This window comes from Danio aesculapii, chromosome 16, assembly GCF_903798145.1.
Source record: "Danio aesculapii chromosome 16, fDanAes4.1, whole genome shotgun sequence".
NCBI lineage: Eukaryota > Metazoa > Chordata > Actinopteri > Cypriniformes > Danionidae > Danio > Danio aesculapii.
This window is the reverse complement of record NC_079450.1, coordinates 550,575-564,300: the sequence shown is the minus strand read 5'-3', so window position 1 is coordinate 564,300 and position 13,726 is coordinate 550,575. Positions and strand designations below refer to the sequence as shown.

The 13,726-nt window shown below is 38.3% G+C and overlaps 1 protein-coding gene across 3 annotated transcripts in view; it reads left to right on the top strand.

The window, feature by feature from the left end:
* Positions 1–951: 951 nt before the first annotated feature.
* clk2b (CDC-like kinase 2b) overlaps positions 952–13,726 on the top strand; it is a 28,208-nt gene continuing 15,433 nt past the window's right edge. Inside the window, exons 1-6 of one of the 3 annotated variants that reach the window (XM_056475328.1) lie at positions 952–1,052; positions 4,969–5,153; positions 6,193–6,427; positions 10,739–10,811; positions 10,900–10,966; positions 11,770–11,886. In XM_056475328.1, the coding sequence (XP_056331303.1) occupies positions 4,969–5,153; positions 6,193–6,427; positions 10,739–10,811; positions 10,900–10,966; positions 11,770–11,886 (677 nt within the window). In that variant the 5' untranslated portion in view covers positions 952–1,052. Of the gene's footprint in view, positions 1,053–4,968; positions 5,154–6,192; positions 6,428–8,011; positions 8,112–9,635; positions 9,739–10,738; positions 10,812–10,899; positions 10,967–11,769; positions 11,887–13,726 lie in introns of those variants that run through there. The other 2 variants (XM_056475330.1, XM_056475329.1) reach the window with 2 other exon arrangements.

The window sequence follows — 13,726 nt, the reverse complement described above, 5'->3', positions numbered from 1 at the left end:
ACAAATTTAAATATTTAATAAGTTTATATACTAATCATATACATGTTAATTAGTTTATATTGAAATAAAAAAATACAGGTGTCACGGTGGCGCAGTGGGTAGCATTATCACTTCACAGCAAGAAGGTCGCATGTTTGAGCCTCCGCAGGGTCAGTTGGCGTTTCTGTGTGGTGATTGCATGTTCTCCCCATGTTGGCGTGGGTTTCCTCTGCGTGCTCCGAGTTCGTGTATGAGTGTGTGTGTGTGTGAATGAGAGTGTGTGGGTGTTTCCCAGTACTGGATTGCAGCTTGAAGGGCATCCGCTGTGTAAAACACATGCTGGATAAGTCGGCGGTTCATTCCACTGTGGCGACACCTGATTAATAAAGGGACTAAGCCGAAAAGAAAATGAATGAATGAAATGAAAAAATTTAGATGTTTAAACGATGACTTGCACTACACACACACACGCACGCACGCACGCACGCACACACACACACATATTATGTTTTTAACGTTTTCATGTGACCTATTTGGTTGTGCTTATTATGTAATATATTAATTTATAAAAACACATACAACATATATTTAATTTTTCTAGCATAAACCCCCCACTATCAAAACAAATTCACCTGAAAGTCAATGTTTATGAAAGAAAAATGTATTTATTTACTCTTACATGAGCATTTATGAGCAATCATGAGTTATAAATTAAAAGGATGTCCTTCAATCGAGGTTATTCTGCCTAATCCTCAGTTGATCGATATTCTCATCAATATTTAAATAAGAAAAAGTTTATATTCTGAACGTATAAATAGTAATTTGTTTATATTCATATCAAAATTTATCTTCTAGGTATGATTTTGATGTTTAATCTAGTATATGAAAGTACTTGTACATTAAAAAATAAAAATGTAAAGAGTTAAAAATGTAAAACATGCGATTGGCGGGAGCGCGCTCGGAGCTCGTCACCGGAAGTTGTGAGCGAGAGTTGAGTTCGGTTTACGGAGCGGTAAAATAACGGCAGAACGGATTTTCTGTGGGACAAACGCACCGGCGTCGCTGCTCAAGCGGTAAATCCCGTCAGTTTATTAATGAAGTGTCCGGTTGAGCTGACCGGGGTTGCGGATTTGTGTGTGTTTGAGAGCCGCTAATAGTGTTAGCACGACCGGCTAACCGCTTCCCTCACCAACACACACTGATTTTAAATTACCTCAGATTCATTCAGATAAATTTCTGATTGGTACGTTTGTCTTATTGATTGAATTGATCAAAGACGGGCAGCTTTATATTTACATTTACACATTTGATGATCAATTTATCACGACCAAACCGTGTTTATTAAATTATTCAGGATTTATGATTAGCATAACAACACCGCCGGGTCACTGAGAAAGGTGTAGAGATCGAATACGTTTGATGAAATAAGATTTCCCGCCCCTTTAAATGTTTGTTAAAAAATCTGCTGCACTAAAACGCGTTTGTTTATGTAAATAAGTAAACAAAAGAGTCCAGTTGTGCTTTTGGGAGCAGATAACATTTACAAAAGTCACTTTATCTACACAGAAAACATGTAAAGTGTCAACTTTAATGTTTCAAATATTAAATATAGGTCATTCAGAGTTACCTAATGTCAAACTCAAACAGCACACTCATTTTAAGCTGCACCTATTTTAAAATAGCCGATAGAAGTGTTACTAAATTACGAAAAACATGTTGTCATGTGTAAAATCTAGTGTTTTGAAGGATACTAGTATCAGAATCAGAAAGCTTTATTGCCAGGTATGTTCACACATACGAGGAATTTGTTTTGGTGACAGAGCTTCTACAGTGCAACAGGATAACAGAGACAGGACAATAAAGATAATAAATATATTTAAAAATAGAAGTAAGTAGTGAGTGCAAATATACAGATTGACAAGTGTATGTACATGTTTATTACTATATACAACGTTATATGTGCAGCTGTTATGAGCAAATTAGCATGTAAAGTGTGTTGTTAAATAAGTGTATATGTGTATAAAAGTGTATAGCAGTAGTGATGTTGGCTCCACCATTATTATCATCAAGTGTTCATGAGATGGATTGCCTGAGGGAAGAAACTGTTTCTGTGTCGGGCTGTTCTGGTGCACAGTGCTCTGTAGCGTCGACCAGAAGGTAACAGTTCAAAGAGGCAGTGTGCTGGGTGTGAGGGGTCCAGAGTGATTTTGGCAGCCCTTCTGCTCGCTCTGGATAAGTACAGTTCTTGGGGAGTAGGAAGGGTTGTAGCAGTGATTCGCTCAGCAGTCCGAACTATTCTAACTACGTAAAGAATAAAGATTTCAGATGAGAATTTATGAGTATTTTGGGGCCATAATGGTGATCATTGAATAGACTTTTAATATGCCAGAAATATATAAATATTTTAAATGTGATGCAGATGATTTAGAGACATAAAAACTATTGTTGTTTTTGGAAATTGTGGGAAATGTATGGGAGTCAATCGTCGTTATGTTTTGCTCAGGAAGAAAGTTTAATTAAGACACATTCTGGTGTATTGTGGGAAAAAAGTGAAAGTTGAGTTACCTTTTAATTATTTAAATGCTCAAAAACTTCCTCATCTTTGTCCCATATACATGGAGTATGCAGTTTTATATATTTATGCTTTAATATGTTTAGCTGTAAGTCGAGAGATGAACAGGCTCTTGACCGCTCTGCTTTTGTTTCTGCTGTTTTTAAAGGTTGTGAGAAAAACATCAGATGATTAACCTGTAAGACTAGTTAGAGAAGCATACCTGGAAGACTGAACTGTGCATGATCTGTAATGTTTGTAGATATTTTACTTTTCCATTGTAAAACTATACTGGAATGCTTAGAATAAGAAAACAAACGATATAATTTTAGCATTTAGGCATGCAAGGAATTATAAAGTTTGTAGCAACAAAGACTCATTGTATTTAATCATTTATATGAACCTTAGGCTGCATGATATTGGAAAAAAATAGGCATTGTAGTATAATTTCACCAGTTAACTAGACTAGTTCTATTTGAAATTAATTAATAATTTTAGACAGATTGTGATGATTTTGTAAGTGAGAGCATTAGACATGGAACGATAACCGTTTTTAAGGTATACCAAGGATTGGAAAAGTCAAGGTTTTAAAACCGCCAAAATTTTCTGCTATACCGTTCCTAAGGTATGTGTAAGATTCTTTATATATTTAATTTTTTGATAACAGTATCTCCAGCAGATAAGATCTCCAAAGACGCCATTTTAAATTGTAAAGAAATCTGTGTTTTTGAAACTAATGAAGCCGGCAGAAGTCAAAGAATCATTTGAATTATTTAGTCTGACATGTTTACTTCTCTAAAAGATTTAAAATGTTTCTCAATATAAGATAAATTGTGTTTAATGAGGGGAAAAAGGTTTTGTTATTTACCCAGACATAGAAAAAAACATATTTTAGAGAAGTAATCACAATACCCTGATACCATGAGACTGTGATATTTTTACCCAAGGTTATCATACCGTCAGAGTCTTATACCGGCCTATGCCTAGAGAGAATCTGCTAAAATATAAAAAGAAAAATCTGAAGTATTGATGAATGTGAAATAAACAGTGCTTTATGGCTGTCTATAATGCATAATAATTGGTGATGTGGTAACATCGGGCTTGTTTTTGAGCTTGGCTTGTGTATATTTGTCTTGTGAGAGTTATCAATGCTGCCACACAGCTCTGATTTACACCTGACTATTCAGTCTCTGCTCCTCAATACTGATAGACTAACCAGAAAACATTGATTTCATTTCTGTGTCTTTCCAGGGTTATTTATCTGGGTTTGTAATTTATGTATACATGTTTATGCAGATGCACTGCCCTATAAAATCAACCCTATTTTTACAATTTAGAGCTTTAGTGTTGTCACAATAACCCATTTCAAGGTAAACCACGGTTCATTTTTCTGATGGTTAGTATTAGCATTTCAGATTGTGATTATCATTAAAACAGCAATGTGTTATTACAATTTTTATAACTGTGTGTCTGTGATTGGCTTTTATACACTTTTTACTGCTCTGTTGCATTTCAATCACAAGATCTTCAAAGATAAGTCCAATTAATCAATCGATTACAGTGGTAGATGGAATAGGAAAGAATAGGATATTAGAATAGATTATTATTTGTAGGCCTGTCACTTTATCTGTTTTTTGTTGTACGCTATATTGCACCTAAATATAGAACCATAAATGATATTATTGTCATTTTAAGACTATTTTATTGCACTCATTTTATAATGCAATTACACTCTTCCAAAGAACACATCATATTTTATTCTTAAGAATATTTCATTTTATTCTAGTCATTTTAACAATTTAATAACGAGGCATTGGAATCAGAGTGTGAATGCATATCCTAAATAAATAATAAATGTTAATTAACAAAAAAGTGCCAGCTAAACAGTAACAGAGGCTGCGATCTCTGCTACCTGATCTATTGTCAGCTGTCAGACACTCACATAAAAATATACTATAGTAAATATTACAGTGTTGATTAACCATACTGACACTGACTACTCCAGTAGAAATAGAGATGTTGAGCAATCAGCTGAAATGTTGCTAGAATTGTTTTTTATGTATGGGCGATATATATAGTGCATCAACAAAAATGATTGAAGTCATGGCCAAGTGTTGTGCTGTAAGTCCATATGTTGATTATTGTGACAGGCCTGTTTATTTGTTTTGTATTATGTATTTTTTATTATAATTTGATGTGTTTGATATCTTCTTTTGTTGTGCTTTGGGTTTAAGAAATGCGGATTACAAATAAAATGCATCATTATTAATTATTATTAACAGCTGGACACTATAATCGTGATATACATGTCTCAAACAGTTACTAATTGCAATATATAAAGCAAGAAAATCAGGAGTGTCTGTGTCTTGCAGTGTAGTGCAGCTCTGGTTGTGTGTTGTGTTGATGTAGATCTTTGATTGTGTGTGTGTTGTGTTCAGATGCCTCACTCTCGGCGGTACCCGTCATCAGAGCGGACCCGCAGCCGGAGCAGGAGTCGTCACATGCGGTATGAGCGGCACCGGCGCAGACGACGCAGCCGAACACGCAGTCGCAGCCGCTCTATGTCATCCCGGAGCAGGAGACGCCATCGGGAGAGACGCCACAGAGACGGCAGCTCAAGGAGGTACCGCTCACAATATTATTCACACCTGTCAGATACGCTGCACCACTGTATTAGGGTGCAAGTGATTTCTTTTTATTTCCTTTATATAACAGTAGATTACAGCAGAAATCAGCATGGTCCCACGGTCATGCAATATCTCATGGAGTTATTAAAGGACTCTTCCAGACATTGAAAGTCAAGGGAAATTCGTATTTTTGTTTGTTATTTTAATTCCCATTTATTAAAATGTGTTTATTTTGTACCATGTTTTTTTTCATCTTCTTGTTTCACTGTTTTGCCTGTTGTTATGGTTGGGCTATTTTTCACAGCTCTATTTATTAGTCACAGAATCAAAGTTCTGGAGGAACTGCCCAGCACAACAGCTGCCTGCTTTGGGTCATGTGAATTCAGCATTTTAGTGAGGAAAAGTCTTTGTCTATTAGCAGGATCCCTGTTGGGTTTTCTTTCTTGCAGAACAGGTCTATACTTTGTTCTTTATTAAACTTATTTACATGATTTTATTTAATTTCTGTCTGCTCTGTATATGGTGTGAGGTGAAATTCATACATCTGTATAGTATTTATACTATTTCTGTTCTGATCTACAGGTTAAGTGCAGTTAAACTATAAACTGAAATGCAAAGTCAAAGTATAAACAGCAGAAATGAACCAATAGATTTCCTCTACCAGCAATTATTAATCTGAGCAAAGGACACTGACATTAAATCTAAAAGCAGACACTAATACGCTAACACCATCACCAATGAGTGAATCTCTGAGGAATATCCACAAGATAAAGGTAAACATGGCTGAATTACATCTCTGACAGGAACATGAGGGGTTAACATGACCGGAAAACAGCAGAATATGAATCACAAGTCCCCATTGTGTACAGTTATGATCATATCTCTGTTTTATTCTGTTGATATGTGATATGAGCAGATTGTGCTGGGATTCTATAGAGATTTTAGTGTAGCCGCCATTACGGCTCATTGTTATTTTGCCCACCAGGTTTCAGCACAGGTCACATGACTGAATACTATTAATTGTGTGTCTGACAGATCCAGCTACCAGCAGCCGTCTGGCGAGCGCAGGAGGAGCAGCAGACGCTACTGTCGGGACACGAGGGAGGAGTTTGACAGAGACTTCACCTTCACAGATGGATATTTCAGACACACACGCTCTCGAGATCGCCGTACAGAGAGAGACAGCGGACGCAGACGGAGACGCCGCAGAACCAGGACCAGAACTCGATCCAGAACACGCTCATACAGCCAGAGCCGATCCATATCATCAGTGAGTACCACAACCATCCACAAACGCACTGACACACAGTAAAGGGTTAGTTCACGCAAAAGTGAACGTTAGGAATCGCTCTCCCTCATATCATGTGTTGTCAAGTGTCTGCTTGGTGTGTCCTGGTCTATAGACAGCAAGGGAACCAAAAACAAGTCAAAACACTACATGTGACTTCAGTGGTTCAGGTGTAATCGTGAAGCTTCAAGAAGATTTTAGTGCACAAATAAACCTGGAAAGCCTCTGTATCTTCTCTCCCGCATCAGGTCGTCAAGGTGTGTGTGTGTGTGTGTGTTTACTATAGCTGCAGGAAACTGGGAGAGTATGCAGTATTGTTGTTGAGTGTTATAATAATGATATTTCTTACGACACTACTAATTTAAACAAACAGTCATCTATTTATGTAATAATCATTACAAAATAAACAGGTAATAGGTGTTTTCTGGACTAATTAGATCTAAAAAACTATATCAAGGTATAAACATTTAGTCTTTAAAACACTCTAATGACTGAAAACCTCTGCGGATATTCAGATTATCATTGGCTGTTGTGCTTCTCTCTCATCTCCCAGCGTTAGTGCTTATTATCAGCTCTAGGTTCAGCTACTTCAAGCTTCATCTGATTGGTCAGATTTCAATTGGTGCAAAACTCAGTGGCTGGGATTCTGAAAGGAGCAGGGCAAGCGTGCACATGAGCCCTGTTTTTGAAGAATTGCCCTGGATTGCTGTTAGTTGTAGAGTTGATTTAAAAAAAAGTATACTTAAAAGGCCTTGATTGGTCTGCCACTGCAATATTTCTCTGACCTTTTAATTTTTTACACTCCTCGATATGTTTTAGGACGCTCGTCTGATGCTGGTCTTTTGTCTGTTCAGTCAACGCAAGCAAAAAATCTGTGTGGGATCGGCCATTCTCCTCATTGGCACATAAACTGATATTCTCTGCTCTCTTATATTAGAAATGCTGAAGTGTTTGAAATCACTTAAAACCTATGTAGGCTAGCTTTAGGGGCAATATGATGCCAAATGTTTCCATTTTTATGGTCTTGGCTCTGTTTGTTTGATTTAATCTAGCTTTTATTTATGTATTAGGGATGCTATAATACTCTATTTATCATTGAATCATTTGGTAAAACCTCCACGGTTCAATACGCATATGGAAATTGGGTTTGTTTTTTTGTTTGAATTAAAATTGAGCATTTCCCCATTGCTTCAATACTCTATGGAGTGGCTCTGTGCATGTTAGTGTGCTCTCCGCGAGTAAATGTCCATCAGTGAGCACTGAGGTACTGGAGACACTTTCACAGCCAGATTGCTTGCTGCTGGGATCTTGGTGTCATCGCGTGATGTTGGGACACGGTGTTATACTTTTATATGCATGTAAAGCGCTTTGGGATACTACTTTTAAAGGTGCTATATAAAATAAAGTTTATTTTTATTATTATTAGAGTCAGCAACGTAATACACAAGCGTCGTACTGCCCTGAGTAAACACACAGTCTTTCCTGACTCCAAAGACAGCGGTGAACAGAGATGTTCTTCTGTGTGTTTGATACGCCAATATGAGCTTCATATGACACATGGACAGTTTTGACAGGGTTTTGGGTTCCTTTTCTGGACTTTCAGCATCACACGAGCCTTGCTGTTTCGACAGAAAAAGTAATGTCAGAAAGGTATGGAGAGTAAATGGTGAGTACATTTTCACTTTTGTGTGAACTATCCCTAACACACACAGATGCTTCTGTTCTGATCATGTCTGACAGGCTGAATGAATCCGGTCGGCTTTCAGAGTTTGAAAAGTCCCTTTTTATAAACTTTACCACTTTATTTACTGAACTGTTTAGATATAATGTAAACTTCAATGCATCAGTCGCCACATTTAGAAGCAGAGAAGACTAGTATGTCACAAAGTCATAATGTTTATGTCAATACACAATATACACAATCCTATTGTGCTGTGAAAGAGTTAGGGACATGTGGAGTGTATGGTTTATAGATGAATTATCACTGTAACTCATTCAGTCTTCACTATTATAACCAGTCTAATTAAAGATGCTCAGTTTTACTGTTCATAAAGGTCAAATGTGGAATATAAATATAGAATATGACATTAAAACATTTAAGATAAACCATGATAGTTGCAATTATCACCTTCATTTATTAAGGCTGTAAATGATTATTATATTAAATATGTTTTAGTGTGATGAACATGTAGACTTAATGTTGTCTGTGTGTAATGAGCTGCTGGTTGTGTTTAACCTCAGGTTGTGTTTATATCCGTGAGCAGACGTTACAGTCAGTGTAGGCCAGCAGTTATTAGCAGCAGGACGTCATGTTCATTCAGAGTTCAGAATGTTTGCGTTACATTATAATGATTAATGTCTGAATACAGACTTTAAAATGAGGGATTATTACAGTCTGTGCTTTCTGCTGGAGTGTGTGAGTGTGAGTGCGAGTGAGTGTGTGTGTGTGTGTGTGTGTGTTTATAAATGTTTGTGTGTCGAGATTCAGTTTTTTGTGTGTGTGTTTCTGTATATGGTTGTTTTTGGGTTGGGGTTCAGGTTGTGTGTTTGCATTTGCGTGTTGTGGTTCAGTTTTGTGTGTGTTTTTGCATGTATATGTGTTTGAGTGTAGGGATGCATTGTTCTGTGTGTGTGTGTGTGTGTGTTGGGCTTCAGGGTTGTGTGTGTTTATATATGTTTATTTGTGGGTTGAAGTTCAGGGTTGTGCGTTTGCATTTGTGTGTTATGGTTCAGTTTGTATGTATGAATTTATGTATGTTTGTGGGTTGAAGTTTAGGGTTGTGTGTGTGTGTGTGAAGGCGGCGTTCAGTTTTGTGTGTGTGTAAATGTGTTTTTATGTTTGTTTGTGTGTTGAGTTTCAGGGTTGTTTGTGTGCTGGGGTTCAGGTGTGTGTGTGCGCATGTGTAGTCTGTGTGTGTGCATGCTTATTTACATATTTGTATTTTGGGGTTCAATGTTGTGTTTGTTCGTCTGTGTGTTGGGGTTCGGGGATGTGTGTGTGTGTAATGAGATCTCTTGGTCTTGGCACTTCAGACTCTTCGATTGGGGTCTCAGGATTTCCCCAGGGGCCTTCAGGAGCGTTTAAAATTAGCCCGAGTCTCATCTCTCTTTTACACACACACACACACACACACACACACACACACACACACACACAGTCTCCCGTTCTTCCAGATTTTCTCCTCTCTCTCTCTCTCTCTCTGTGGTGTAAATGTGTGTGTTTGTCAGTGGTTATGGGTAAGACAGAGTTGTTCTCTGTGTTTAAGAGCGTATTGGACTGCCTCTGCCTGTGTGTGAGTATCCTTCATGCACCGTGTGTGTGTGTTTAGTAGTTATATTTAAGTGTAAACATTTTCTCCAACACTGATTGAGCAAATCTGCAAAAACAAGAAAAGATTTTAGTGATGTCCTCACAGGAAAACAGTCTACATGATGTTGTGCTAAATGTTTAGCTGTTGTCCTGTTTTTACTCAGCATTTATAATGAACTCGATATGAAGCTGACGTCAGTAGTTCTATGACACATGCTTGTTTCATTATGTTGTTTCACAGTGACTTAGCTTCACATTATTAGAATGTTTATATTGTGTGTGCGTGCGTGTCTGCGTATGTATGTATGTGCGTGTGTGTGTGTGTGTGTGTGTGACCTCATTCTGGAGTGTCTGCTGGGCTGATCGTGATGTGTGTGTGTGTGTGTCTGTCTGGAGTCACAGAACCCACCTGTTCATGTCTGTGTGCTTCATCTGTGAAATAATAATAATGCTAATCTAGTGTAATCTGTGCAATCTGATAAACCAGAGTCAGTTCATGACCTCAGTCTACTTTCTGGTGTGTTATAGTAAGTAATATATTTGTGGAGATACATTAGATTAGTCAGTACCAGGCAAAAACTGAAGAACCAATCTATCGAAAAAACAATTGAAGATCACAGTACAAACATTACACACACAGATAATATGATGGGGGAAATATTAAATATCATTTTAATTAACAGAAACAATCAAGAAAAATATTGAAATAATTTAGCTGAACTTTAGTAGTGTGTCTCTTTTTTCTCTGATCTTTATTCATGAAGATGATCAAGCTCTTATTTTACTGAATAGATCTGTTCAATAAAGCTCTCCTGTTTATTTTCAACACAAATTACTGTCTATATTCACTAAGAAATACATTAAAATATATATAGGGTGTGCTCGTTTATGTGTTGTGTGTAAATACACCTGACTGTGCTGTGAGTGTTTGCCAAGCGTAATCTGTGTGTGTGTGTGTGTGTGTGTGTGTGTGTGTTCTGCAGAAAGCGTGGGCGGTTAAAGACGATGAGGAGGGTCATCTGATCTATCGGGCCGGTGATGTTCTGCAGGACAGATGTGTGTTTTTCATCTTCACCACACACACTACAGTCACGTTCTGCACTCCACTGTGTGTGTTTGTGTGACGCTTGTGTTTTCTGTGCAGACGAGATCACGCAGACGCTCGGGGAGGGAACCTTCGGGAAAGTGGTGGAGTGTGTGGATCATCACAGGTGAGACTGTTTGTCAAGTGACTGTCTGGATGGTTCATTGTGTGTTTATGTGTGTGTGCATTTGCATGTGTGTGTGTATGGTGTGCACGTCTATGTCATTGTGAATGCATGTGTTTGTTTGCACGTGTGTTTGTGTTTGCATGCATGTGTCAGTGTTTGTGTTTTTGCTTGTGTGCATGTGTTTGTTTATGCATGCGTGTGCTTATGTTTGTGTGTGTGTATTTATGCATGCATGCATGTATGTGTGAGTGTGTGTTTATGCATGCGTTTGCATGTATGTGTGCTCATATTTTGTGAGTGTGTGTCTGCGTGCTCATGTTTGTGTGTGTTAATGCATGCATGCGCTCCTGTTTGTTTGTGTGTGTGCGTGTTTATGTTTGTGTGTGTATTTATCCATGTGTTTGTGTGTGTTTATGCGGGCATATGCATGTGTGTGTGCTCATGTTTTGTGAGTGTGTGTCTGTGTGTCTGCGTACTCATGTTTGTGTGTGTTTATGCATGCATGCATGTGCTCCTGTTTGTTTGTTTGTGTGTGTGCGTTTATGTTTGTGTGTGTATTTATCCATGTGTTTGTGTGTGTTTATGCGGGCATATGCATGTGTGTGTGCTCATGTTTTGTGAGTGTGTGTCTGTGTGTCTGCGTACTCATGTTTGTGTGTGTTTATGCATGCATGCATGTGCTCCTGTTTGTTTGTTTGTGTGTGTGCGTTTATGTTTGTGTGTGTATTTATCCATGTGTTTGTGTGTGTTTATGCGGGCATATGCATGTGTGTGTGCTCATGTTTTGTGCGTGTGTGTGACAGGGGAGGCTCTCGCATCGCTCTGAAGATCATTAAGAATGTGGAGAAATATAAAGAAGCAGCTCGACTGGAGATCAACGTGCTGGAGAAGATCAACCAGAGAGATCCAGAAAACAAGAAGTAAGAGCTGTTCATTAATGGTGTGTAGATCTGACCTCAGAATGCACAACTGGGTGTAAAGGCTCTTTCACACCAAGTGATTTGAAAAGAAAGTTTTAGACCTCCCCGAGTCTGCAGCACAACAATGATTCAGTTCAATTCATCTGCATTTCTCCAGCGCGTCTACACTGTAGATTGTGTCAAAGCAGCTTCACATAGAAGTTTCAGTAAACTGAACATGTGTCAGTTCAGTTCAGTTCAGTTCAGTTCAGTGTGGTTTAGTTTGCACTGCTGAAAGTCCAAACATTGAAGAGAAAATCCATCCATGCGCAGCTCCACAAGTCCTGAACCAATAGTGATCAGAGGAGGAAGAGGGATCATTCCTCTTCCTCCACAGTTAATCATGTCTCGGACTCATGTCTGAGAATTCATCATTCAATGAAGCCGCAGAATATTCAACATTATAATAAATAAATAAAATATAATGAACAGAGAAATACTCTCCACTAGTGTAAATGCAGATTACTGTTCTTGTGACCCCCTGGTGTACTTGTTTTGAGATGATAACAGATGTGTGTGTGTGTTGAGCTTTAGCAGCTGTCAGCGGGATCATTTTGAGCTTTTGTCCACTAATTTCATCTTCCGGGTTTAAAATCTTTAATGGAGCGGATCAAAATCGATGGGGGAGCGGTTTCTCTTTATTAATGATAGCGGAGTTTACTTATCCTATGAGAAGAGTCTGCTTCTTAATTATTCATGAGAGCTTTCTAAAGACAGACCTGCCAAGCTGTGATATCGTGTCCGCACATGGCACACAGTATTTAGCTGTTCATGAAGGGTCATATGTGTGTGTTTCCATCATCCAGTGTTTGTTGCATGGCTTTCCCCGTGCTGCTATCAGGCCGATACAGCAAAGCTGTCGGTGCATTTCTGTCCAGAGAGCTGTACAAGAATTGGTGAATGGCGCACTTTGTCTTTTATTAGTTGAGTTCATTCCCATTCAGACACATCGCCTATATCTGTTCTGCTGTGTTCAGCTGTGTTGAAAATCCTCCAGATTACCGGCAGGGCTAATAATTGAAATAGACCGGGGAACAGACCTGCTGCACTGCTCCACTGTGTCTGCATTCAGACCTGGGGATTGAGGAGGAGTGAAGTCTTCCTCATTATAGTGTTTATATAAACATGATCCTCTTTATAATGATAGATCACATTGTGCTTATGTGTGTATGAAATGACCAATAACAAATGGAGCAGGACATTAAGAGTGTTGTATGTCAGTTTTTGACTCTTCTATAGCATAAAACACCATCATATGTGTGCAGATATTTAAGAAACATGCCAAGTGAACACTCTTGTTTATCTGAGAAACAATGCTGCTGTGAACATGTGTTTTCCGTGCTGTCCTGTTTAGGGTTTTTTAACCTGGCCAATGCCAGTTTACCCAATTATATTTCAGCACTCTGGGTTGCCTTGTTGGAAAACTGCTTATTACATTCATTCAGTCAGGAAGACTCTCAAGGCATGCGTCTGTGAACAAAATGCGGAGGACTGTAGCAGAATCTGAAATAAGAGACAGATAGAGTTCCACATGAGGTTATTAATTAGCAAATAAATATTACAAACCTAAACATTAGGTGAGCAGGTTACATTGAAACGGCGTGTCCTAACAACACACTACATGACGAGATTTGCAGTGATCAGTGTGCACCCGACGAAACATGACAGAGATGTAAATACAGCCATTCAGAAGCACAGAATATGCACTCACTCATGAAATAGTAAGGTTTATAGTCTAATGAATACATATTAAAGCTCTTTAACATAATGAACTGTAGATGCTCAGATCACTGATGTGTGT